We start from the raw sequence: 23,733 nt of genomic DNA, 5'->3' as shown, positions 1-23,733 counted from the left end.
ACAGCACCGGTGTCCTCTAAAGGGGAAACGGCGTTCCTCTGTTGAAACGACTCAGCTCCTTAGGGACACGACACCTATGATGTTGATCAAAATCCGTTAAAGGTTCAAGGAGATGAAAGTGCAAGCCACCTCCCGGCCTGCTCAATCCACGCTGCTTACACACCCCACACCGTCCTACGGTGCCCAGAGCACACACAGTGACAATGGTGGCAGCTGATTTTGAAAGGGGAAATGGGGACACAGAGGACGTAGCAAGATCACGCGTAGACTGGCGAGAAGGTGGCAGCACCCATGTGGAGGGCCGGCCCTGCTCGCCTCAGACTTGGAGGAATGGCCCTGCCACGCCGGGGTCTTGGACGTGGGCCTCCAGGATGGGTGACAAGGACTGGGGTCTGTCATTTATGTCGGCTCATCTGTGGGACTCAGGCCTGCACCATCCGAGGAGGAAAGGGGTGGGGCTGGGCCCTGCCCACTTCCTGCTCCTCAGGGTCCTCCATATGCAAAGTGCTGCCAAGAGCCACCAGGCCTGGACGTTTTAGACTGGAGGTGCCCACAAGGTCACCTGGCTGGTCATGGGGCATGGCTTCCTTCAGAGGCAGAAGCTGGGAGGAAAGCCGCAGAGAGCCCTGGACACCACTGCCCGCCAAGGCTCCAGCCCCTGCAGCTGTTGGTCCCTCCCCCACAGCCACCCAGATCCCTGCAGGATGGCATTTCACTGCCGGAAGAGCACGTCCTTCAGGACCGAGGGGCATCTGGTCTTCTGGTAGCATCCAGGACACACACACAGGAAGTCACCAGTAGCCAGAGGGGGCGGCCCCACCCAGGCCAGGCAGTGGGTCAGTGACCAGGCTCCCAGCCCTGCGGATGTCCCTCATGTCCCCCCATCTGGCCTCCTCTAGGTCTCCGTGTCCAGCAGATGCCCACAAATGTCCAGGTCTAATGGGCATCAGGAAGCGCGTCTGGGATGGCAGAGCCTGCAGGGGCCTGGGGCGGGCGACCAGCTCGAAAGCACCTCAGCTTCCAGTCTCTGCGCCAGGTCCAGGCCATGCCCAGCACTGGGCACTCTGCCACATCTGGGCACAGAGCTGCAAACAGGTGACAGACACGGCGAGGAACTGACCAAGGCCTGCCACGGCCCCAACCCAGCTCGCAGCTCCCTGGGAGAGGCAGATCCCCGGCTTCGAATCCAGCCTGAGGGCCACAGAGTGTCCACAGGAGCCCCAGGGCCTATTGTCCTGTCCCCACCCCCAGAGGACACTTCTGCCCGAGTCTGTGAGAGCTGCCATAGCTCGGCCTGGACCGCAGCTCGAATCAGGGACATCCCTTCCCCGCAGCCCCGGAGGCTGAGGCCGAACTCAGGCTGGCTCCTGCTGGCAGGGCACCTTCTCGCTGCGTCCCCAGGTTCAAAGACCTCTGGGCATGAAGCCCACTGAGAGGACGTCTGAGGACGTGCCTGGCCAGGGCTCCACCAGCACATGGTGCCCACGACCCGACGGCCGGCTCCCAGGCCTCGCAGGCCTTCAGCTGGTCCTGTCTGGTCCCCTAGACCTGCCCCCACAGGGAGAGGTGCAGGCTTCCCCTCGGCCAAGGCAGGTCAGCCAGTGGGCAGGCCCTGGGGCGAGGCTGAGCTCCTGAGGCCCAAGGACGGCTTTGCCACCAGGACTGGCCGCAGGCCATGGCTGCTGGTGGCAAAGTAGCCCTGTGAATCAGTGGCTGTAGGCGTGGAGAGAGCCAGCCAGTACCAGCACAGAAGACTCGGGTGCCTGCAGGACACCCCAGTTCCAAGTGCCCCCTGCCTGTGTGGGCACAGGATGGGCACATCAGCTCCAGCCCTGTCACCAACTGCACCAAAGCCTTAGACCTCTCATGCGGCCCACGAGAGACCCCAGGCTCAGAAAGATTCAGCACCTTGGCAACACAGCACAGCCTGCACCTGGCGCGGGGGCTGGAAGCCGTCCCTACAGGAACTGGCCCCCCGGCTCCCCCACCACCCACCTTAGCTTCCTGGATCTTCTCGCACTCTCCTGACCCACTGGCCAAGGCGGGCTGGCGCTGGGAAAGCATTTCCTGAGCATCTCGTTAAAACCGGGCATCGGAGCTGTTGGCCGGGAGCCGGGGTAAGCTGAGCCGAGCAGGAGGGTCATGGGCTGTGGCCTGCCAGTCAGTTAACTCGCAGGGCACACAGCAGGCCTTCCGGCGGGACCCTGGGCTTCCAAGCTGTCTGACTCATGCCAGGGGCCCAGCTCACAGACTGTCCATGCTGCTGACACAGACAGCAGGACTGGCCATGTCCAGCTTACCCCGTGCCTGCGCGGCCAGGTCCACCCAACCTGGAAAGGCCCAGGTTGGAGGGGAAGCCTGGGTGGAGCTGGCCCCAACCACTACCTGTCTCTGGGGACTGTGCCACTGGATTCAATGACAAAGTCACCTCTTTTTGATTCCATAGGAATGTCCCTCACTGTCAGAAGCCACCCGGGACATGAAAGCTGACCAATGAAAAGCCCCCGCGCTGCCCTTGTCCTCTGAGAGCCCCCGTGTGTGGCCCTTCCACCCTGGGAGTCTGCACACCACCAGGACACGGGGCCGGAGCACCCTGCACACACGTCCCACACGGCCCCCAGGGGCGGCCACACCACACACTTCCCCTGGGAAATGGAGGACTCATGGGCTGGAGGTGTTCGGAGTTGTGTGTCAATCCCCATAATCAAGTTTGGAAACTTTTTGTCACCCTGGAAAGAAATCCTGTGTCTGCCCCTGCCCCATTTCCCTTTTTCCCAGGTCCTGGCAGTGACTGGTCTCTCTTTGGATTTGCCTGTGCTGGGCATGACACTCAAATGGAATGGCCCCATATGTGGTTTTGCTTTCACTCCATCATGTTTTCGGGTTATTCTGGATTATAGCAGATGTCAGAATTAATTTCCTTTTCACGGCTGAGTAATATTCCACCACATGTTTTGCTCATCCATTCGTCAAGTTAGGTACTCTGGAGGTGTTTCCACCTTGGGGCTCCTAGGATAATCCTGCTGTGAACATTCATGTGCACACTTTGGTATGGACATAGGTTTTCATTTCTCTGGGGTATACACTAGGAGTCGAATTGCTGGGCCATGTGGTCCCTGCTCGTTGAACACTTTGAGGAACCACGGACTGCTCTCCCTAGCAGCTATTCCCACCAGAGTCTCCGCATCCTCTCGGGCTCTGGTGCACCTAGCCTTCTGTTCCCGGCCCCCTGGCTGATGCAAATGGATCCTTTCTTCTTCGCACTCCTGAGGGCTGAGGGTGAGCCGAGCTGGCCTTGCCCTAGTGGTCTCAGAGGAGGTCCCTGCAGGTGCTGGCCTGTGCAGCGAGCCATCTTCCACGCCCACGCATTTCTGGCCCCTCCTGTGGCCGCAGGCTGCCCTGAGACGTCCCTGAGCCCAGGGGTTGAGATGGGACCCGATTTACATGGTTTTTCTTTTGTGTCTTGTGTTCTTGGTGTCACTTCAACAGACTGCCGCCTGAGGTGACAGGAGGACCGGTCGCTGTATTGTCCCCAGAGCGGGAATTCCCAGCTCTCCAACAGCTCTGCGGAGATGACCTCCACCCTAGGCCCTACTGCCACTGCCGCAGCAGAGCCCGGGAGCTGCCGGTGGCCGTGCTGTCCAGGGTCTTCCTGAGGCCGTGCCAGGGCGGGTCTGAACCACCAGGGCCCAGCACGGGCAGGAGCGGGGGCGGGAAGCTCAGCCCGGGGACCTCCAGGTGGTGGCCATCCTCAGAAGTCACTTCTTTTCTTGGCCGGGAGACGCCAGCCCCGACGTGGAAACCCCCCTGGGACACGACGTGGCCGCACACCCTCAGCTCCAGGAGGCCCCCAGCATGTTCCGGGACCGTGGGGCCAGGCACCGCCCGCCCAGCGCAGGACCCCTCCCTCGGCCGGGGCTGGCCGCAGGGCCCTATCGTCCCTCTCAGCCAACCAACACGGAGCCCTGCTGTTTGCTCCCAGCAGCCGGGGACCACACACCAGCCCTTTGTACGGAGGGTCCTGGAGGCCCTGGGGACAGGCTGAGGTGTCCTCCTAGCCTGGAGGTTGGGCTGGAGCCGGCCTCGGGGCTTACCCTGGTCTGGCTTCAGGCCGACAGGCTGCCCCTGGCTGGAGCTGCTGCCCACATCATTGGTGGCCCTGACGGGGGAGACACCCTGGTCCCTGCCACGGCAGACCCCGCAGCCCGAGGGAAGGACACCAGCCAGGGCCACCAATGACGTGCCTGGCGGGCACCACGCCTGTGCCCACGAGGCTGGGGGTGTCGTGGGTGAGGCCAGAAGCCCGCAGAGGTGGACTCTGGTGGCACTGCCCCCCACTCAGGGCCCTGCCGCTCGTGGGGCTTGGCTGGGCACTGGCTGCCGCTGCTTCCCGGGCCCAGGCTCCCTCCCCTCCTCTTCTCTCTCCTGCCCCCTCCTCTGACTCCCCAGGCCCCTCACCTCCTGTCCCTCCTGTCACCGTCACCAGCTGGCCACCTTGTACCCTGACCTCCACGTCAGCACCAGGGAGTCCCTGTTCCCCGGAGCCAGGCTTCCTAGCTCCCGGGGCCGGGCACCCACAGGACATCCAGCAGCACCGACCCTCTCACCAGACGTCCCAGGCCCCAGCTGTGACCACCAGGCCTCCAGACCCTGCTGCCGTCCCCTGGAGCCATGGGAGCCCTGGCCGAGAACCACTGCCTGGAATCGGGAGGCGGCCATGAGGGCGGGCGCAGGGCGTGGCCGGGGCTGGCTGGGCAGAGCCCGGGGCCGTCAAGGCCCAGCTGCCTGCGAGCTGACCAGGCCGCTCCCTCCAGAGCTCAGCACCTCCTCCCGCACTCGGCCACTCTCCTCCCTCAGGGCCCTGTCTGTGACACAAAGCCCTGAGGCCACTGCAGGTGCCCTAGGTGCAGCCTCCCAGGACGTCCCCAGAGAGCCACATTAGGCCTCTGCTCCCCTCAGGCCTCCCAGCTGACCACGCGTCTCACGGCCTCACTCCACCAGAAGTGGAGCCTCTCCGGGCCATGTGGGCCGAGCTCAGGCCACCCCGGGCCTTACCTGTCCCTCCTCCGGGCATCCCCATGGAGCGTGGCCTCCTCCCGAGGGGCCAGGCCTCTCCCCCTGAGGCCGGAGCCGACACTGTGGAGGCTGTGGGAGGCAGCTGGGCGAGCAAAGCGCCTCTGTGGCCAGCAGTCTCCCAACGACGTGCCAGAGGGTCACGTGGCTGGCACCCACGCCCAAGGCGGACAGGCCAAACCCTTCCCAGAACACCAAAATAGCCTCCGCACACGGCCTGTCCGCACATGCACCTGTCTCCCAGGCATCCGGGAGAGGGGCTCTGGAAAGGCCCCCGGGGGGGACCGCTACTGACCCCAGCGCTGGGCAGCGGGGTAAGCACACAGGACCCCAGCCTGAACAGCACACAGAAGGGGCTCCAGCCACCCACGTCTCTTCTCCCAGCACGGCCAAGACTGAGGCGTCCCCAGGGTCGGAGGCTCTGGGGAAGAGCCTTCCACTCGTCCTGCTCCTGGTGGCCCCAGTCCCCACCCCATCTCCCTGCGTGTCTGTGGACACAGGGCTGACCCCAGCCAGTATCACGACATCAGGACTAGAAGACCTGAGGCCACTGGCCTCCCCTGACCCTGGAGCACAGGACGCCCACTCCTGAGGGGAGACTCCGTGTCTGAAGACCCCCAGAGGACGGGTGCAGGAGAGGGTGCAAGGCCTCCCTCCGTCCCCCCGGCGCCCCAGGCCTGGGTGTCCCTCCCCACCCCCCTGAGTTCCCTGAGCCAGTGGAGCCCTGGCCACCCCAAGTACCCACACTGGAAAGGCAGGTCCTGAGGGGCCCAGGCCTCGGTGGCAGAACACATGTGCCTTCTGGGGCTCACCGCAAGGTGTGTGTGAGCCGAGCGGCAGGCCCGTGGCAGGCCAGGCAGACGCCCGGGCCCACAGCTCTGTCGGGACTCCCGGCCAGGAAGCCTGGTGCTGCACCCAGGGACACTGTCTCAAGGGCCTCTCTGCAAAGTCAGGGAAAGGGGTGAGAGAGGCTGGCCCTGGGGCCCCACCCTGCCCTCCAGGCCCTGGGGGGGCCAGGTCCAGCCGCAGCACCTCCTGCGGGTGCTGAGCACATCTGAGCCTTTACAGATTGACACCTGTCATTTAAGATGCGCCTGCGGCCCTGAGGTGACACCATGAGCATCCCCACAGGACAGCCAGCAGATGGCCAAGCCTGGCAGGAGCAGCCTGCTGGGCGCCCAGGGTCTGAGGACAGCCCAGCCCAGAGGAGCCAGGAGTGCTTGGCGGGGGGGGGGGGGGGGGAGGCTTTCCAGGGCAGGCGCCATCAGAGCCCAGCCGTGAGGAAGGAGCAGGAATGAGCCAGAGAAACGGGGAGGGGGGAGAGGGAACGGGGCTCGGGCCGAGAGGCAGTTCCTGGGCTGCCGTGAGGTGGGGTCTGCACCCCTCCCTCTGTAAACTGGTGCTGCAGGGGCCGGCAGAGGGCCGCCCAGGGACTGGCCTTCGCCCATGAGTGGCAGGGAACAGCATGCGTGGAAGGGCTTGCAGCGGAGGATGCCCAGAACATGCCAGAGAGCAGGGCCCAGCTCTGCCCCACCTCCACGACAGACCGTCTGCCCACGGGATCTGCCCTGGGACTTAAGTGGCCTCTGCAGGAACACTGATTTTGCTTTTCTTTTCACAAAGTGTCAGGAGGTTGCAAAGGTCCCTGTTTCGTGGGCTCTCTTCACACTGCAGTTTCCTTCCCCGTGAACCTGAGGCCTTCCGTTTACTGACCCTTGTCTTATTTCCTGAGCTGTAGGGCAGAGGGTTGCTATCCATGACATGTAAAGAACTAGAACCTTCCACCAGGAAACCAGACCTCCCAGAGAGTCAGTGACAAGTGGATTAAACAAGGACGAGAGGCCCACAAATATGTGAAAAAACGTTTAGCCACCAACCAAGGAAACGCAGGTCGGAACCATGCTGAGCCTTCCCCTCCATCCAGCTGGGGTGACCACCATCAAGAATGCGAATGACAAGGAACACAGGGGTCCTGGAAGGAGTAGACGACACCCGGTGGCCGGGCTGCGCACCCACTCTGGAATGAGCAAGGCCAGGGGTGGCACCACGTGTGGCCTGGCTCGGCACCTATCCTGAAGGTCACCCCTCTACAGCGATGGTGCGCACCCACGTCTACGGCAGCACAACTCACAACTAATGAACCAGCCCAGGCGGAAGAGTGGATGAAGAAGATTCTACACACACACACAGACACACACACAGACACACACACACAGACACACACACACAACACACACAAATACACACACAGACACAACACACAGACAGAATACACACACAGACACACAGACACTCAGATACAGACACACACAGACACAGACACACAGACACAACAAACACACAGACATAGACACACACACATACACTCACACACAGAGACACAGACACACACACAGACACACAGACACAACACACACACATACACTCACACAGAGACACACACAGACACACACACACACAGAGACACACACACAGACGCGACACACACACAGACGCAACACACTCACATACACTCACACAGATACACACAGATACACACAGACACACACACACAGACACACACAGACACACACGAGGGAGTTCCACTCAGCCATAAAGAAGGACGGAATGGTGGCATTTTTGGGGAGTGGATGGACAGGAGAAAGCGCTGAGTGAGATAAGCCAGATTCACAGGGTCGGAAGTCTCAAGGGGGCCAGGAAGAGAGAAAAATCGGGAACAAGGGACCTCGTGAACATAGAAGTGAGAGCGGTAGGGAAGAGGAAGAGGGTCAGGCAGGGGAGGGGGGAGGGCAAGGACAGAGAGGGGTCACATGGACCAATCACGGTGTGCCTGTGCGGATCTGCCACAGTGAGACCCTCTATTCTGTACAGTAACTAGGACCAATAAAGCAAGGTCACCAGGAGGGGGCCCTTGCACACAGGAGGATGGCCCCGCTCTGGCTGCATTTCCCAGCACCGCCTGCTCTGGTCTCCCTCGGGGACACCCACAGGTCCACATGGCTCATCATGGACACAGAGACCATAACTCCACTCTCCAGTGAGATCACCCAGGAATGTCTAAACAGAAGGCCCGGGGTGGGGGGAGGGGGCCTGACCTGAGTGCAGTGGCCCCAGGGCAGGGGGACCCACTTTCCTGACCCTGCTTCCCGCGGGCCAGGACCCCGAGCTCGCTGAGCGAGGGAGGGAGCCGAGGGCCGGTGATGGTTTGCAGGTTCCTTTTCCTCAATTCCCCTGCATCTCCCTTCCTTCCTGGGCTGAGCTGCAACAGGCTCCAGGCCTGAGGGATCGGGGGAGGGAGGCAGAGGCAGCCTGCAGGTCACCTCCCTCTGGAGCTTGGGGCCTGGGGGGTTCAGGTGGTCCATGCCTGTAAAGGAGGAGTGGACCTCTGAGGCAAAGCAGTGGTGGCAGAGAAGAGAGGGAGGGAGGGAGGGAGGGAAGGGAGACCCGGAGGGAGGGAGATCCTCGGGCTTCGAGGTGACTCCTGGCTGGTGGTGGAGCTAAGGTGTCCACACCAGGCCCCTGCACATGGGTGCTGCAGGGCCAGCATTCCTCTGGGGGACAGATGGCAGCTCCCAGCCAGGGCAGGAGGCATGGTGTGGCATGGACCCAAGAGCATCCCAGTGTGGTTGGGGAAGAGCACCACAAGGGCCACCTGCCCCTGGCCCCACCCAGGAACTCTGTGTGACCCTGGCAGGGAACTGGGGAAAGGAGAAGGCCCCAGGTGTTGGACAGCAACTGTCCACTACAGCCACCTTCGCCCCAGGGACCAGCTGCTCCAAAGGATTTTCCTGGAGGAAACTCCTGCCTGCCCCTCCTGTTTTCAGCCATGTGATTGGGCAGGACAGGCCCCACCTCTAGCTCTGCTGAGCCCTGATTGGCTTAAGATAAAGCGAAATCTGCATATCCCATCTGTGGGCCTGGCTCCCTGGCCCACCCTCCTCAGGATGGGGTGAGGCTAGGAGGAGGGTCGCTGCAGGTCCTTCTGCACCACATGTGCACCTTCTGGGTGATGCTCAGGCAGAGTCAAAGACAGGCAGAGCTACCATCCTGAAAAGTCATAACCTGGGGGTAGGGGGACAGGGACAGGCACTTTGAGCAGGTTCTCTGTCACTAGGTGGTGGTTTCCAAACTGCTTAGACATCGGCACACAGAAAGGGCCCTGTGCACTGTAGGTAGTGGCCCTGCAGGCACAGGTGCCCACGCCTGTGTATGGCAGGGACTGAGTTTAAGGCCTCCTGCATCCACACCCTTCCTAGGGTCTTGGAGAGAGTGTATTTCCTGCCCCATGACGCTCTACTTGTCTCTGTGCTGGCTCTGGCCAAGGGCACACAGGTGGATGTGAGCATGTGGCAATTCCAACGCTAGACCTCAAAGAAGCCTCACGGCTCCTGCTAACCCCACGTGACAGATGACCGTAAACTGAGTGGCTTTAAACAACAGAAGTGTCTTCTCTCAAGTTCTGGAGGCCAGGAGTTCAAGATCAGCATCCCTGGGCTGAAATCAGAGTGTACAGGGCAGTGTTCTCTCTGGGGGTCTCGGAAGTGTCCCCGGCCAGCTGCTGGTGGCTGCTACATTTCTTGAGGCTGTGTCACTCTGATCTATCTGTTCCTGGGGTCATGGCTGCTTTTCTGTGTGTCTGTCTCTAGCCTCCTTCTGCCTCTCCCTCATGATGGCAGTCGTGACAGCATTTGGAGCTCAGTGGACAGTCCAGGAGCGGGCTGAGCGGCCTTAGAGTGATCCCGTCTGCAAGCTCCCTTCCGCCCTCAGGCGACATTCGCAGGCTACAGACACTGGACCACTGGACCACGTATTGCGGAGGAGGGGGCTTTGCAGCCTCCCGAGTGGCGATGTTCACCCGACATCCTATGAACGGTTCCGCCCAGAAGCGCTTTCCCTCATTATTCGTGACGAGTTCTACTATTTTCTATTCAGTTCACTCTCTTATATAACAGGTTCTGCTGTGACCCACTAAACTGGTTCTGTGCCCACAAACAGACCGCCACCCACAGAACAGAAACTTCCATCCAGCCTGCAGACTCTGCCTGGCGGGGTGGCAGGCAGGTGGACACCACAGGATTTCAAGAAAATCCAGATGACCTCTGAATGCACACTGGGGCAGGGTCCTGTACCCCAGCCCACCCCGCTCTTCAACTTGCTCTTGGCCACTCTGCTCAGGCCACCACACGCCCCTGGAATACACAGTGGACGACTGGGGACTGGCTGGGCCTAGATGTCCCTCTGTGGGCGAGGGGAGACTGCTGGGTGCTCCTATCTGTCTCAACCAGTGGCACAGGGAGGGGTCTGTTCAGAAAGGGACCCTGGGTCCTATGGGGCTTCCCTGGGGCTGCGGTGGCTCCATTGCCCCAGCTCCTGGCTCCAGGCGCCCCCTCCTCCAGTGTCCTTGCTCATTCTAGCTCTTCCTCCTCGAGGGCCCAGAGCTGTGACTCCACCCCTGGCCATAACTTGGGTGGTACGATGACAGGTAGAGCATCTATTGTCCCCAAGCTGAGGCCAGTGGTGCTCCAGCATCCTGATTTCTGAAAGTGTGGGATTTCCAGCAGAAAAGCTCCCGACTTGGGATTATCTGCGGGTGCACAGGGACAACAGGGGACCTGGCAGGAACCTGGAAGCCAGCCACCTCCAGAGGTCCCCCGTCCACGTGGGCTGAAGGTAACGTGACGTGGTACAGGAAGCAAAGTCTCGTGTGTAGAATTTTCCCCTTGTGGCCTCCTGTTAAAGGGCTGGGAAAGGCCGGGGTTTGGAGCATCCCCGATTTCACATTCGGCTGCCCGACCTATGCCAACCCCACCTCTGTCACCGCCTGCAAGACTCCAAGGGCCTGAAAAACTGACCACAGGTGGTGGACACTTCCAACCCGACTCTAACACAGAGATGACACTGGCACTTTTCCAAGGTCATAAAGAATGGGGTGTGTATGGCACTGCCCAGTCCCCCCCAGCATGACCCCAGTGAGTTCTCGGGGCTCCTCCCAGACACACCCATGCTCTCCGTCGCCACTGTCACCACCACGGCCGCCCCTGCAAAGCCACAGGCATGGACACTCTTGCCCAGCTGGCCGCCTTCTGCAGCTCAGGCAGCCCTGGGTTGGCAACCCTGCTGGGCTCAGCCTGCCTGGCAACACCCCCCTGCAGGATGCCCACCCACAGGGAGATGACCAGTGAGAGGAAGCCGGCCCCCGGCACATGGTGGGCACACGGGCACTGCCAGCCTCCTCTCCTGATGCCCAGTGGTAAGACAGCCCTGGCCTGCTGTGGCGCAGCCCCACAACCACCGGGCCCCTGATCCCTGCCAGACTGACCTCCAGGTCTGCCCACAGAGGACCACAAGTTCTCCTCGCTGAGACCAAGCTCCTCGTTCCAGATCCCAAGACCTGGGAGCCTCCTCCTCCGGCCCCACGCCCATCAGGCCGCCCTCGCCCTCCTAGGCTCTGTGCCCAGCAGGGATGCCCACCTCCCCTGAGCTAGTGGACACCCAGCTTCCCTGCCCGGCGCCGTAGGCCCCTTGACTGACTCCCAGAGTCCCCTGGGCACACATAGGTGCTGGCCACGTGGCAACAACCCAGACACGGTTGGCCACTCAGGCAGAGGTCCCCGTCCATGCTCTAGGGTTCTGAGAGCTGCTGGACACCAGTTCCCTTACCCACAGAGCCCTGCAGGCCTCTGTCCCCAAACCACACCCACCGGTGGGGAGCCCCCCATGGTCCCCAACCCCACAGGCCCGTGGGAGATGGCAATCCACGCTAGAGTCTATCAGCAGCGATCCTCCCCTCCGACAGCACGCGGTCCACACGGCCACCCGCCTGCCGACCCAGGAAAGAAGACAAGCAGAGAGCCGGAAAAATAAGCAAAGGGGACAGAGACCCGCAGGGACACAAGGGGCCCAGAAATGGAACAGGTGAGAACGCACAGGCTGCCAGTGCCTGGGGGTGGGGACAGCCCCTGCCCTGCAGCCTGGCAGGTGTTAAAAAGACCGCGTTCCTGTGTCACAGGGAGCTCCTGCTGACGGCCTGGACCAGGCGCCCTGGCCATGGGCGGGTGGTCTGGCGGGATCCTTCCTATCAACAACGCCTCTCCCAGGGACACCCCGGCACGTCACCTACACCTGGCTCGAAGCCGAGGTGCAGGCTCATCTTCGCGGGGGCACAGAGATGGGACCCGCGGCCCCGGTGCCCCTGATGTGCTCAGGGCAGGACACAGCCCAGAGGCTCCTGCAGGGAGCTCAGCCGTGCCCAGGCACAGTGACCAGTCAGGGAGAGGCGAGCCGCGCCTCAGCCCACAATAGGGACAGGACGGAGGTCGTGAGCCCGGGGAAAGCAGAGCTGGGGGATGGGCAGCAGCTGCAGGGGTGGACGGGCCAACAAACCTCTGCGAGGCCACCTGGGGTCACCCATGCCTGGCTGATGTGGTTTGTCCCCAAAGGTCGCGTGCTGGAAGCGTGGTCCCTGATTAAGAGTGTGGAGGGGGCAGAACCTCAGGGGCGAGGCCTAGTGGAAGATGACCAGTCCATCGGCCGCCCCGGGATCTGCGCCTCCCACAGGAGCAGGGCAGCGCGCCTGAGTCCCGAGAGCCAGGCTGTCATAGGCAAGGCCACTCAGGCGCTTGGCCCCTGTGCACACGCGGCTTCTCTTTGGCTTCTCCGTGTTGTGGCACAGCCAGGGCACCTGGCAGACACTGGCACCATGTTGGTCGTACTTGCAAGCCAAATAAACCTCCTTTCTTTACCAATTACCCAGCCTCAGGTATCCCCTCGCAGCTACACCAAGACACAGGGCCAGGGGGACGAGGTGACTCAGGAGAGCTGGGCGATGGACCCACCTTCCAGAGGTTCAGGGGAGGGCGGGACACCGCTGCGGCCGGACGTCGGACTGACTGCCCCGGCTACAGAGGCGGACAACACTGTGTTTGGTTGGTTGTTCTTTGTTTTCAGCTTTTTTGTATGCTTAAAAGTTTCTCCAGGGGCTGGGGCCGGGGCTCAGAGGTAGAGCTCTCGCCTGGCATGTGCAAGGCCCTGGGTTCGATTCTCAGCACCACGTATGAATGAATAAAAAATTTATTTATTTTTTATGTCCATCAACAACTACAAAAATATTTTCCAAAAATATATGTTGTTAGATGTGGGGATAGAGATGACTAATCAAATGGCTCAAGGGACCCGGCTCATGCCTGACCTGCTGGCTATCCCTTCAGAGACCCCGAAAGTAAGTCACAGTCACAGAGGAGGCTCCAGGGCCCACAGCTGGCGCCCACGGCTGGCACTGCTGCCCACAGCCACCTCTGGCTGCTCCCGAAGGCAGGCCCATGGCCCACCTTTGTCCCTGGGTGCTGGACCTCATGTCCTGACCTAACGCAGGCCACCGGCTGGGCCCCAGGCAGGGTGGGAGGTGTAGCAGCACGGGGGGACCCATGGTGGATGAGAACAGCTGGGCGGGTGCACACAGGCCACTGGACGATGGCAGGAAAGGTGGAGAAGGGGGTTTCAAACATGGGCACCCCCCACCAGTCCTGGGCTGGCATCTCAGGCAAGGTCTCCACCTCGCCAGCCTAGAGCCACCATCTGCACAAGACGAGAAGAGCACCCCGCTCACGGGGGTGAAGGGTGAGCATGATGAGAAGGACAGTGAGCCCATGGTGCGTCAGCACACCCTCACATGCAGCCTGCTCACAGCGGCCAAGAGATGGAAGTGACCTTTAGGCCCCCAATAGACACAGAGACAAGCAAAACATGGTCCACCCACTTGGTGGAATAGTATGCATCCCCAAAAAGGAAGGAAGCACTGCACTGACACATGCTACAAAACTGACAGAACTTGAGGACATTGAGTGACATGAGCGGGTCATAGAGGGACCTTGAGTATGAGTCACTTGTGAGGTCCCCAAGGCAGGACAATCATGGAGCAAGAAGGGGGGTGCCAGGGCTGGAAGGTGGATGGGGGCTACTGTTGGCAGGGGCAGGGTTTCAGTTTTGCCTCATGAGAAAGCTCTGGAATGGACAGTGGCACTGCTGCCCAGCCTTGGGAAGGCACTGAGGCCACCGGGCTGTGCCACTGAAGATGGCTGGGAAGGCTGCTGGCTGCACCTGGAGCCCCACAATGTTTCAAGAGCACTGAGAGGAGCCCTCCGCCCAGGGCGACGCAGCTCCAGCAGACGGGGTGCGTGCATGGGGGGAGGGGCGCTTCCCTGGGATGGGCTTTGGGGTCCGCTGGGACGGGGGTGGCCTTGGGGGGGAATCTGACAGCAACGACACTGTGAGCCCTGCTGACCGTAGAGGAAGGGGCGTGGGGGCCGGCACAGGATTCCCCCTGGTGTGGCCGCATCCCCACGGCACCGCCCGGCCAGCGTCCTAGTGTGGCCTTGGGTCCAGCTGCAAATTTCCAAAGCACAAGGCCGGGCTCCTGGCCCAGCCTCAGGAAACTGGGCGGCGGAGCTTCCTGGCACCTCCCAGGGCACGGCCAGCTGAGGTTGGGCCCTGGCTGCTGTGGTCTGAGCGCCTGGGACCCCAGAATCCACAGGCCCAAATGCAGAACTCAAAGGTAATGGGGTTGGGCCTCGGGGGTGAGGTCCGGGTGGGCCCTCATGAGTGGATTAGTTGGGACAGAGCCCCAGAGAGCCACTCGCCCCTCCATGAGGACACACAAGAAGGTACCATCCATGACCCAGAACACCGGCCCTCAGCAGACGTGGACTCTGCCAGCCTTGACCTTGAACCTCTGGCCTCCAGACTGAGGACTCCGTGCCCATGCTCTGCATGCCCAGCCTGTGGTCTTGGCTGGTGGCCCCAGATAGTGCACAGGCTGGGCACTGCCACACATGTCCCCTCAGCCCCTTGCTGCAGAGGAGCTGGGCAGGCTCTCCAGGAGTCAGACGGAAAGGGCAGGACCTGGACCAACCAGTGGACAAGCACATGTGTCCACAGGGAGGAGCAGGGAGTGGCCGAGGACTGGCAGCACGCGGCAGGGAGCCAGCGGCAGAGGCATCAGGTGACAGGGCCAGAGGAGGGGGCGCCTGTGCAGAGGCCCAGGGGTGGGAGGAGGTGACCCGTGTGGAGCCTCAGCAGCTCAGCGTGAGGGGACAGCTGGCAGCGGGAGGCTCTGGAAGGGGAAGCTGCAGAGGAGACGGCTGGACAGCAGCCCTCAGCCAAGCCACTGAGTCCCTCCCTGTGCAAGGTGACTCCCCAGGCCAGGCCACCAAGTCCCAGCCCTTGGGCCACTCCCAGCAAACACCCAGTGATATAGCCCGAGGAAAATGACATGGGGGTCCCTCACACTCAAGCACAGAGCCACCACGTGACCCTTTGGATATGCCCCAAAGGGTGACAAGCAGGAACTCAGCAGGTACTGGCACACATGTGTCCACCGTGACATCGTTCAAGACAGCCGAGAGGTGAAGCAGGGCAGGTGTCCCTTGGCCCCCACATCCCGGCCCTCCTCAGCCTTGAAAAGGAAGGGCATGACCCAGGTCACAACGTGCCTGGACCCTGAGGACCCTGTGCTAAGTGACCCAGGCCGTCACAGGACAAACACCACAGGGTTCTGCTCATGCAGTCCCCAGATAGTCGAGTCCACAGGGATCGGCAGGTGCCAGGGGCTGGGGGCTGCGGAGTCGGCATTTAATGGGACCAAGTTTCCGAGGCTGGCGGTGGCAATGGCTGCCCAGGAGGACAGCCCCACACCCTGAGCTGTGCTTACCAACACACGCGGTAAGTGCTGACGCTGTGCGTATCTCCTCCCAGTAAATAACATGAAACCTGACCAAGACAGACAAGCCACTCCCCAGCTGGTGAAGGGGGGACTGTGGGCACAGCACCCGCCGGGAACCCACAGGGAACCCACGGGGAACCTACGGGGAACCCACGGGGAACCCACCCAGAACCCACGGGGAACCAATGGGGAACCCACCCAGAACCCATGGGGAACCCACCCGGAACCCACGGGGAACCCACCCAGAACCCACGGGGAACCCACCCAGAACCCACGGGGAACCCACCCGGAACCCACCGGGAACCCACCGGGAACCCACCCAGAACCCACCCGGAACCCACGGGGAACCCACCCAGAACCCACGGGGAACCCACCCGGAACCCACGGGGAACCCACAGGGAACCCACCCAGAACCCACCCAGAACCCACAGGGAACCCACCCAGAACCCACGGGGGAACCCACCCGGAACACACAGGGAACCCACCCGGAACCCACCCAGAACCCACGGGGAACCCACAGGGAACCCACGGGGAACCCACCCAGAACCCACAGGGAACCCACCCAGAACCCACGGGGAACCCACCCGGAACCCACGGGGAACCCACGGGGGACCCGCCGGGAACCGCACAGCTGCCATCAAGATGGGGGGAGAGGGTTGGGTGCCGTGGAAACTCAGGACCAGGTGCCTGGAGGAGGGCAGGCAGCCCGGCCAGGCTCTGGGTTAAGAATGCAAGCGGTTCAAGGCCAGGAGGAAGTGCTGCAGTGGCACGGGCAGGTGGCCGTCTCCCCGTGGTGAGGCCCACCAGTCACACACCTTCCCCAAAGGCCACCAGAGCTACCCACGATGAGACCCAGGAGGATGAAGCTCACCGGGGAACCTGCAAGTTGGAGTAACACCCAGGGGAGGCAGCGGTCTCCAGTTGAGGCCCTTAGCGGGCAGCAGAGTGGGCGCCGGCTGTGAGCTGGGCCCAAGGACGTAAGAGCTTCCCTTAAGACGGAGGTGGTGGCCCCGGCCTTAGTCCAGGGGCCCAGGAGCGGGGAAGCACCTTCAGACCCAGTCAGTGCGGAGGAGGCCTGGGTGGCGTCCCCAGTGCCTTTGAGAACTGCGTCCCTCATTAACACCAACAGCAAGGGCTGCTGCCCTGGGGACGCCTCCAGGTCCTTCAGGCTGACCTCCAGCCCCTGTCTCCGCCCCTGCGGCCCTCCCCGCCTGGCCTCTCCCCTGTCCACACATCCTCCTCTACACAGGACCCTGGGGTGGTGCAAAGGGCCCAGGAAGGGGACACTCAGCCTTGACTTCAAATTAGAGTTTGGCTTCTTTCTGGCCTTGGCCTTGGCCACCCTCTGCCCGTCCCCTGGAGCCCCGCGTGCTGTGCGGTTCTGGAGTAGGTCTAATGGACTGTGGACACCCGAGTGCTCTGGGCAGGGCCAGCCCGAGCCAGCAGCAGCTCTGATGTCCACTAGGGCCAGAAGCCCAGGCCCAGGCCCCAGTCATGACCTGCGGTTGTCACCAGCCCTCTTCCCCAGCCGGCCAAGGCCACGGCCCCCTCGAGCTTCCCCGCAATTCATTTCTGTTCGCCAGAAGCTCCTGGGCACCCAGGGACGTGGCCCTGCCAGGAACACCGTGGGACTTGGGTCAGGAGTGGATATCTAAATGACCCAGCTCCCACCTCAGGCGGGTGGGGGTGCCAAGAGCAGGGAGCCCCTCATTTGGAGCGAATCTACCCACATGTCCTCTTTGTGCGGCTGATCCCGAGGCCTAAGCAGGAGAGCCCGGGGCAGGCCATGTCTGTCCAGGCTTCCGTCTGGAGACCTCTTACCAGGCCCGCTTGGGACCAAGTGTTCAAGACCCCCAGATGTCCCCCCTGGGCTTGTGTGGACGGCAGAGGGAACGTGCCCAGGAGGCCTGCCCATGGCACCACAGGAGACACTCAGCGCCCATGGGCAGCCGAGCTCGTGGACAGGGGATGGGGCTGCTGGGCACGGCAGGGCAAGGCACTGTCCATGGACGGCATCCTGACACTGGCAAGGTGGCCGGTGGCCAGCCCACCTCCCTCCAGCCACGACGCCAGCACTGAGGGCCTCGCTGCTGGTCGCGGGCCCAGAGTCAGGTGGCCCCTCAGGAAACAGAAGGTTCTATTCCTGGCACAGCCGACCTCTTTCCCAGAACTGGGGCAGGGAGGGCCAGGAGGCGGCCAGGGTCCCCTCCCTGCGTCCCAGAGTCCACGGGCCCTGAACACGGCTATTCTGGGGCCTGCTCTGCCAGACTCTGCCTCTGGACCGTTCTCCCCAAGGACAGGGGCTCTGCCTGCCCCGTGTGGCCACCCTGACACTGCCCAGCTGGGGCCAGCACAGAGGCCCCACCCAGTTCCCAGGGAAGCCCGGGGGTGGCTGTGTGCCTCCAGGTGCCCAGGGCACACGTCCCACTACCTGGCTTCATGATGGCACTTGCCGTCCCTGAGCCTCAAAGTGCCCCTGGAGGGCAGTGCCAAGGGCACTCAGGAGGCAGGCTGGCAGCACGGCTGGCCCGGCCGCTGGTGTGACTGCCGCTACACAGGGGACGGGGAGGGAGCCCAGGCCTCACCTGGACCACCCACACCTTCCCTGGCAGTTGGACAAAGGTGTGTTCCCTTGGGGGTGCGAAGCTGAGGGGCATGTCCCCTCTTATGCATCCGGAGGGCAGCGCTGTCCATTCCTGATGGGCTGGAAGGAGCCCCCGGGTCATAGAGGGCAGTCAGCCTGCTGGCTCTGGAGGGACCTAGTTCTAGGGGCGGGTGGGGGTTGGGGCAAGGGAAACAGCCAGCCGACAGGCAGGAGGCATAGGGACTTGGTTTTCTCCCGGTCCCTCCCTTGGCCCTGGCCATGCCGGCCTGAGCACCTCCCCTGGTCAGTCCATGGCTGGACGTCTTGAAAGGCCCGGACACCAGCATCGCCACCGGGCTCAGCCAGCATCCCCTGTGAGGAGGGGCCACCAGCCCAGGACAGGCTTCCCTGGCCCCACCCACTGTACCAGAGTGACCAAGGCCTGGGAACCTGCCTCTCGCGGCACCTGGGTCCCCTCCTCACCCCTCCTCCAGGCCTGAGGCCGGGTCCTCAGAGCATCACAAGAGCCACGCAGCACCAGGCGGGGGACAGAGGAGCCCAGAGGCTGGCACCGCCTCGGCCCTGGGCCCTCGCTTCCCACTGGGCCCCCTGAGAGCCAGCCCTGCTCCCTGCCCTCTATCTGGCCAACTCCCACTTGACAGGATGTCACCTCCTCCAGGAACCTGCCAGGACTTCTGTCACAGGCAGCTTCATGAGCCCTGCTCCGGCCCAGCGTTGCCACCACATTCTGTCCACCTGCTGCAGAGGGGGACTCTCTCAGGCCCCTCGGACTCCCTGCCAGGCATGGGCACACTCGAGTGTGACTCGCCAGCTGCTGGGAGAGGCAGGTTGGGGTGAGGCTTAGAGGAGGCCGAGGTGGAGGAGGGAGGACGCCCGCAGGCTGTCGACCCAGAGAGGAGGCTGAGGCTGGGCGCCTGCCCCGGATCCAGAGCACAGCCCTCTAGAGACCCACGGGGCCTCAGGGGTCCTCTCTGCAGGTGGAAAGAGGTGTCACAGTTCAGAGCAGATGGTCCCCAGAGCCCCTGATGTGGGAAAGACCTCCAGACTCCAATTTCTAGGAAGAAGTTCTTACCAAGGAGCACAGCCTGGGGGCTGAGGGTCCCAGTTCAGGCATGAAAAGGGAGGGGGCTTTTGGTTGTCTCTTCTGGCACCCACCCCACCCTTCCCTCCCTGTGATGATGTCATCCCTCTGCCATCCCCTGAGGACCAGGAGGCTGGCCTGGGGTGGGGGGCTGAGGACCAGGAGGCTGGCCTGGGGTGGGGGGGAGGGCTGAGAACCAGGAGGCTGGCCTGGGGGAGAGGCTGAGGACCAGGAGGCTGGCCTGGGGTTGGGGGGAGGGCTGAGGACCAGGAGGCTGGCCTGGGGTAGGGGGGGCTGAGGACCAGGAGGCCGGCCTGAGGTGGGGGTGGGGGTCTGAGGACCAGGAGACCAGCCTGGGGGGGAAGCTGAGGACCAGGAGGTTGGCCTGGGGTGGGGGGCTGAGGACCAGGAGGCCAGCCTGGGGTGGGCAGGGGCTGAGGACCAGGAGGCTGGCCTGGGGTGGGCAGGGGCTGAGGACCAGGAGGCTGGCCTGGGGGGGAGGCTGAGACCAGGAGGCCAGCCTAGGGTCGGGGGCTGGGGACCAGGAGGCCGGCCTGGGAGGTCAGGCGTGGAACAGAAGCGGGCTGCAGGCAGGGCCAGCTCCCCTGCTGAGCACAGACCCGCACCATCTGGAGGGAGGCTGGCCTCCGTGTTCCGCTGTCGGCCGAGTGAGGGACGCAGGGTGGGGTACAGGGCTCAGAGGTGCCAAGGAGCTCCAGGCAGCTGGGAGCACAAACCCCCAACCCAAGGGGTGTTTTCACCAGGCACAGAAGCCACTGCCCACTGCCCAGGGTTCTGAGCCCCATCGGGGACGCGCCCTCGGGCAGGCAGCCTGGGTGTGCTCCAAGAGCCCAGCCAGGCAGGCGGGTTTGCCCCCCTGCCCACTGGACAGCACCAGGACCTTGGCACAGGCACCCGTCTGGTCTGCTAATTGGGATGTGCAGGGTCAAGGCCACTCAGCTCCCACTGGGCCGGCCACTAGATGCCCCATCAATGGCCGCATTGATTTTCAGGAGATAAATCAATTGCTGCCTTGGATTCCACGCTGGTCAGCTGCAGGGGTGCCTGCGGTGGCCGCACACTCCCAGGATATATTTAGCTCTCTGCTGGGGCCCTGCCAGGGGCAGCTCTCCTGCCAAGGACACGACTCTGGGGCTTCTGGCAATGCGGGCTTCACGCGGGGCAGAACTCCTCATTGTTAACCGTCTGCTAAATGCCACCAGAGCTCACACGGCACACCCCGCACTGTCACATTTCCATACTGCTCAGGCCCTACCTCACCGGTACAGAAGCTACCCCTGGGGCGAGGCCAGCCACGAGCAGGGAGCCCAACAGCTGCTCACTAACGCAGCAGCCCGAGGACCTAGAATCCAGCCAAACCCTGTCACTCACACATCCTTGAAACCAACAAGAAGGGTGAGGCGTTGGGAATGAAGGGAGAGGAGTCGCCCAGACTGCTACTGAGTTTTGATATATTTTCTTCTAAGGCATCTGCTCTGGATATTTTGCAGAGACCCAGCTGTACATGATGTGCACATCCCGCATTCTTCATCCACCTCCAGCACCTACGTGCACATTTTACTAATTCCTGAAACTCTTTTTAAGGACTGCATAATATTTCATTCTTTATCAGATGTTCTCAAAATATGGCCCCGTGATTCCTGAAAATCCCCAAGACCCCTAGAGGGGCTCAGTGGGGTTGAGATCACCATCATGATAAGGCAGAGTGTTATTTCCTTGTCGGTGCTGCAGTTTGGATGTCGACTGTCCCCAAAGGCCCATGTGTTGAAGGGTTGACCCCAGGGTGGTGCTACTGCAAGGCTGAACCTTCAGAAGGTGGGGTCTAGTGGGGGTTCTGGGGTCATTGGGATATGCTCTTAAAGGGGACAGTGGAACCCGGCCCTTCCTCCTCACTCTGCCACTGCTCCCCACCATGGCCACCCAGCGTCCCCAACAGGGGCCTAAAGCAACAGGTCTGCTGATCATGCACTAAGACCTCCAAGCCTGTGAGCCAAAATAAACCTTCCTTCTTTAGAAGCAAATACCGTCAGGCCTTTCGTTATGGTCTGGAGCGCCGGCTGAGTCATCTCTCCAGACTGCAATGCACTTTCCGCAGCTGCACGGCTGGCGACAGCACAACACAGACTCTGTGACTGCACACGGAGCTGGACATCCAAGTCCCACTGCCCACTGTTCAGCCAGATATGAAGGCGACTTGCAAGACTGTGGGGCGGAGCCACAGCCCAGTAAAGATGCTCTGAGGTTAACACACAAAGGGTTTTTTCTCTGAACATTTTTAATTTCTGGCTTAGTTTCTGATAGGGAAGTCAACACAATCCGCAGACAAGCTCTTCAGACCCTCGCGACCTGGGTCCCACGACCTCAGGAGTCGGAGAGCCTCAGCTGTGGATGGGTGGCCGTTTGCTTGGCCAGGGTTCTCTGGCCACTTGCTGGCACGGTGGGGGACACAGCGCCTGCAGCCGGTGGCTCTGGATACACCAGCCACGTTCCAGAGAGAGGCTCTGAGGAGGCGCCTGGGGTCAGCTGGATGACAGCCCTGAGAGGTGCCCTCCTGCTGCTCCCAGACCAGTGACCAGGGCCTCGTGTGGTAGGAGGGGCTCTGCAGGTGTGTCCAAGCTGAGGACACAGGGAGGAGCTCATCCTGCATCATCTGGTGGCCCTGGAGCAGTCACGTGTCCTGTGAAAAGGAGGCAGAGGAAGCCTCGCACCCAGGGACAAGCTCCTGAAGACAGAGTAGAGAGGACGGGGCAGAGGGATTCTCAGGTGCTGCCTTGGAGGGCGGTGATGCAGCCACAAGCCAGGGAATGCTGGCAGCCACCCTGGCATGAAGAGGTGAGGATGGCGTCTTCCTAGTCCTGAGTAGGTCGCTGCCCAGCCCCATGGTGCAGTCAGTCCAGTGCTCCTGGATTTGGACTCTGGCCTCCAGAACTGCAAGTGGAGGCACTCTGCTGCCCTTACCCCCCTCCCCTGTGTGCTCACTGTATGGCGTCAAGGCCTCCTCCTCAGTGCTAGGGCCTGAGCCTCCAGACAGTCAGGGCCATCAAAGGTGCTGACCAGCAGGTGCACCTGCCTCTACTCTTGAGCACTGTCCTTCCCCAAGAATAGCCAGTCAGGACCCCATGTCCCAGGAGAGGGGAATGTCAAGGTCCCGCTGGACACCACCAGCTCCAAACTCCCGAGGACAGGGGCAGTGCCACGCCAGAGGACAGTCCTCCCAGAAGCTACCACTGTCCCTTCCTTGGCCGACGTCCCAGCTCCTGTTCTGGCTGACCCTCAGGGACATGGAATCACTGCAAGTTGTGCCATCCGTCTCTGTCCTGGTGGCCGCGCTGTGGAGAGGACCAGCAGGGAGTGGGCACCTGGCCCACCCGGGTCACTGGGAGGCTTCCCGGGGAGGCCACATCCACTGGTTTGTGGGACGGGACCCGGTGCCCTCCCACCGACCCACCCCAGCCCTGCTTCATGCTCCCTACGTGCCCAGGCCGTGCATTCAGGGGGATCAGAGCAGGGGGCCGGGAGGCGGTCCTGGTGGACACTGGGCTCTCCCATGCACACTGCGGGCGGCATGGTGGGGTTCCTGCTGCAGGTGGGCTGTGCGTGAGGAAGCCACGCGTGATCCCGGCGGCAACTCCACCCCCACCCCCTCCCGCCCCCGCCCCCCGGACACTGGGCAGGTGAGGAGACGGCCTCTGGAGTAGAGCCGGTCCATCCTTAGGGGAACTGTGAACAGGAAGCTGCGTCACAGAGGCCCTCGGGCCCCCAGCCTGTTTGGGCATGATCCGGGTGCATCAGGGAACTGAGAAGGGCTGACTGGGGACTGTGGCTCTGGGCCTGCCACCAAAGCCCACCGCTGGCTCCCAGCTGGACCTCCAGGCACTGTGGCGCCTCCACCTGGGCTGCCCTGGAGGCCACTGCACCCTGGGCCTCCTCCTCCCCTCCCACAGCCTCTGGGTGCAGGGCTCCCTGCCCCCGGGCTCTGCTCACACTCAGGCCCCTCCAGGCTCTGCTCACACTCAGGCCCCTCCAGGCTCTGCTCACACTCAGGCCCCTCCAGGCTCTGCTCACACTCAGGCGCCCGGGCTCTGCTCACACTCAGGCCCCCGGGCTCTGCTCACACTTAGGCCCCTCCAGGCTCTGCTCACACTCAGGCCCCCGGGCTCTGCTCACACTCAGGCCTCGGCCTTGGGCCCAGCTTCCTCCTCCAGGAAGCCCTCCCTGGAGCCAGGTGGAAGGCAC

General features: G+C 62.5%; 1 protein-coding gene and 1 long non-coding RNA gene across 35 annotated transcripts in view; one reads left to right on the top strand and one right to left on the bottom strand.

Moving 5' to 3' along the window:
- The window catches only part of ABLIM2 (actin binding LIM protein family member 2), a 134,746-nt gene that overhangs the window by 103,298 nt on the left and 7,715 nt on the right, over positions 1-23,733 (bottom strand). For 31 of the 34 annotated variants that reach the window (XR_014023257.1, XR_014023258.1, XR_014023259.1 and 28 more), the window contains exon 1: positions 5,056-5,207. The exons of 1 other annotated variant lie outside the window; for it this stretch is intronic. Coding sequence is in view for 25 of the 33 variants with exons in the window: in XM_081303729.1 (XP_081159855.1) it covers positions 5,056-5,080 (25 nt within the window). In the remaining 8 variants the exon portion in view is untranslated. Of the gene's footprint in view, positions 1-4,458; positions 4,615-5,055; positions 5,208-23,733 lie in introns of those variants that run through there. 2 more of the 34 variants (XM_081303728.1, XM_081303714.1) reach the window with 2 other exon arrangements.
- LOC308654546 lies at positions 9,721-12,837 on the top strand. The gene is made up of 4 exons (XR_014023289.1): positions 9,721-10,743; positions 11,226-11,323; positions 11,411-11,988; positions 12,083-12,837. It is a non-coding gene; the product is annotated as an uncharacterized lncRNA (long non-coding RNA).

The sequence above is a fragment of the Spermophilus citellus genome, assembly GCF_964194105.1.
Source record: "Spermophilus citellus genome assembly, chromosome: 8".
Classification (NCBI taxonomy): domain Eukaryota; kingdom Metazoa; phylum Chordata; class Mammalia; order Rodentia; family Sciuridae; genus Spermophilus; species Spermophilus citellus.
Note: the sequence above shows the minus strand (reverse complement) of the source record. Positions and strands in the feature narration are given on the sequence as shown.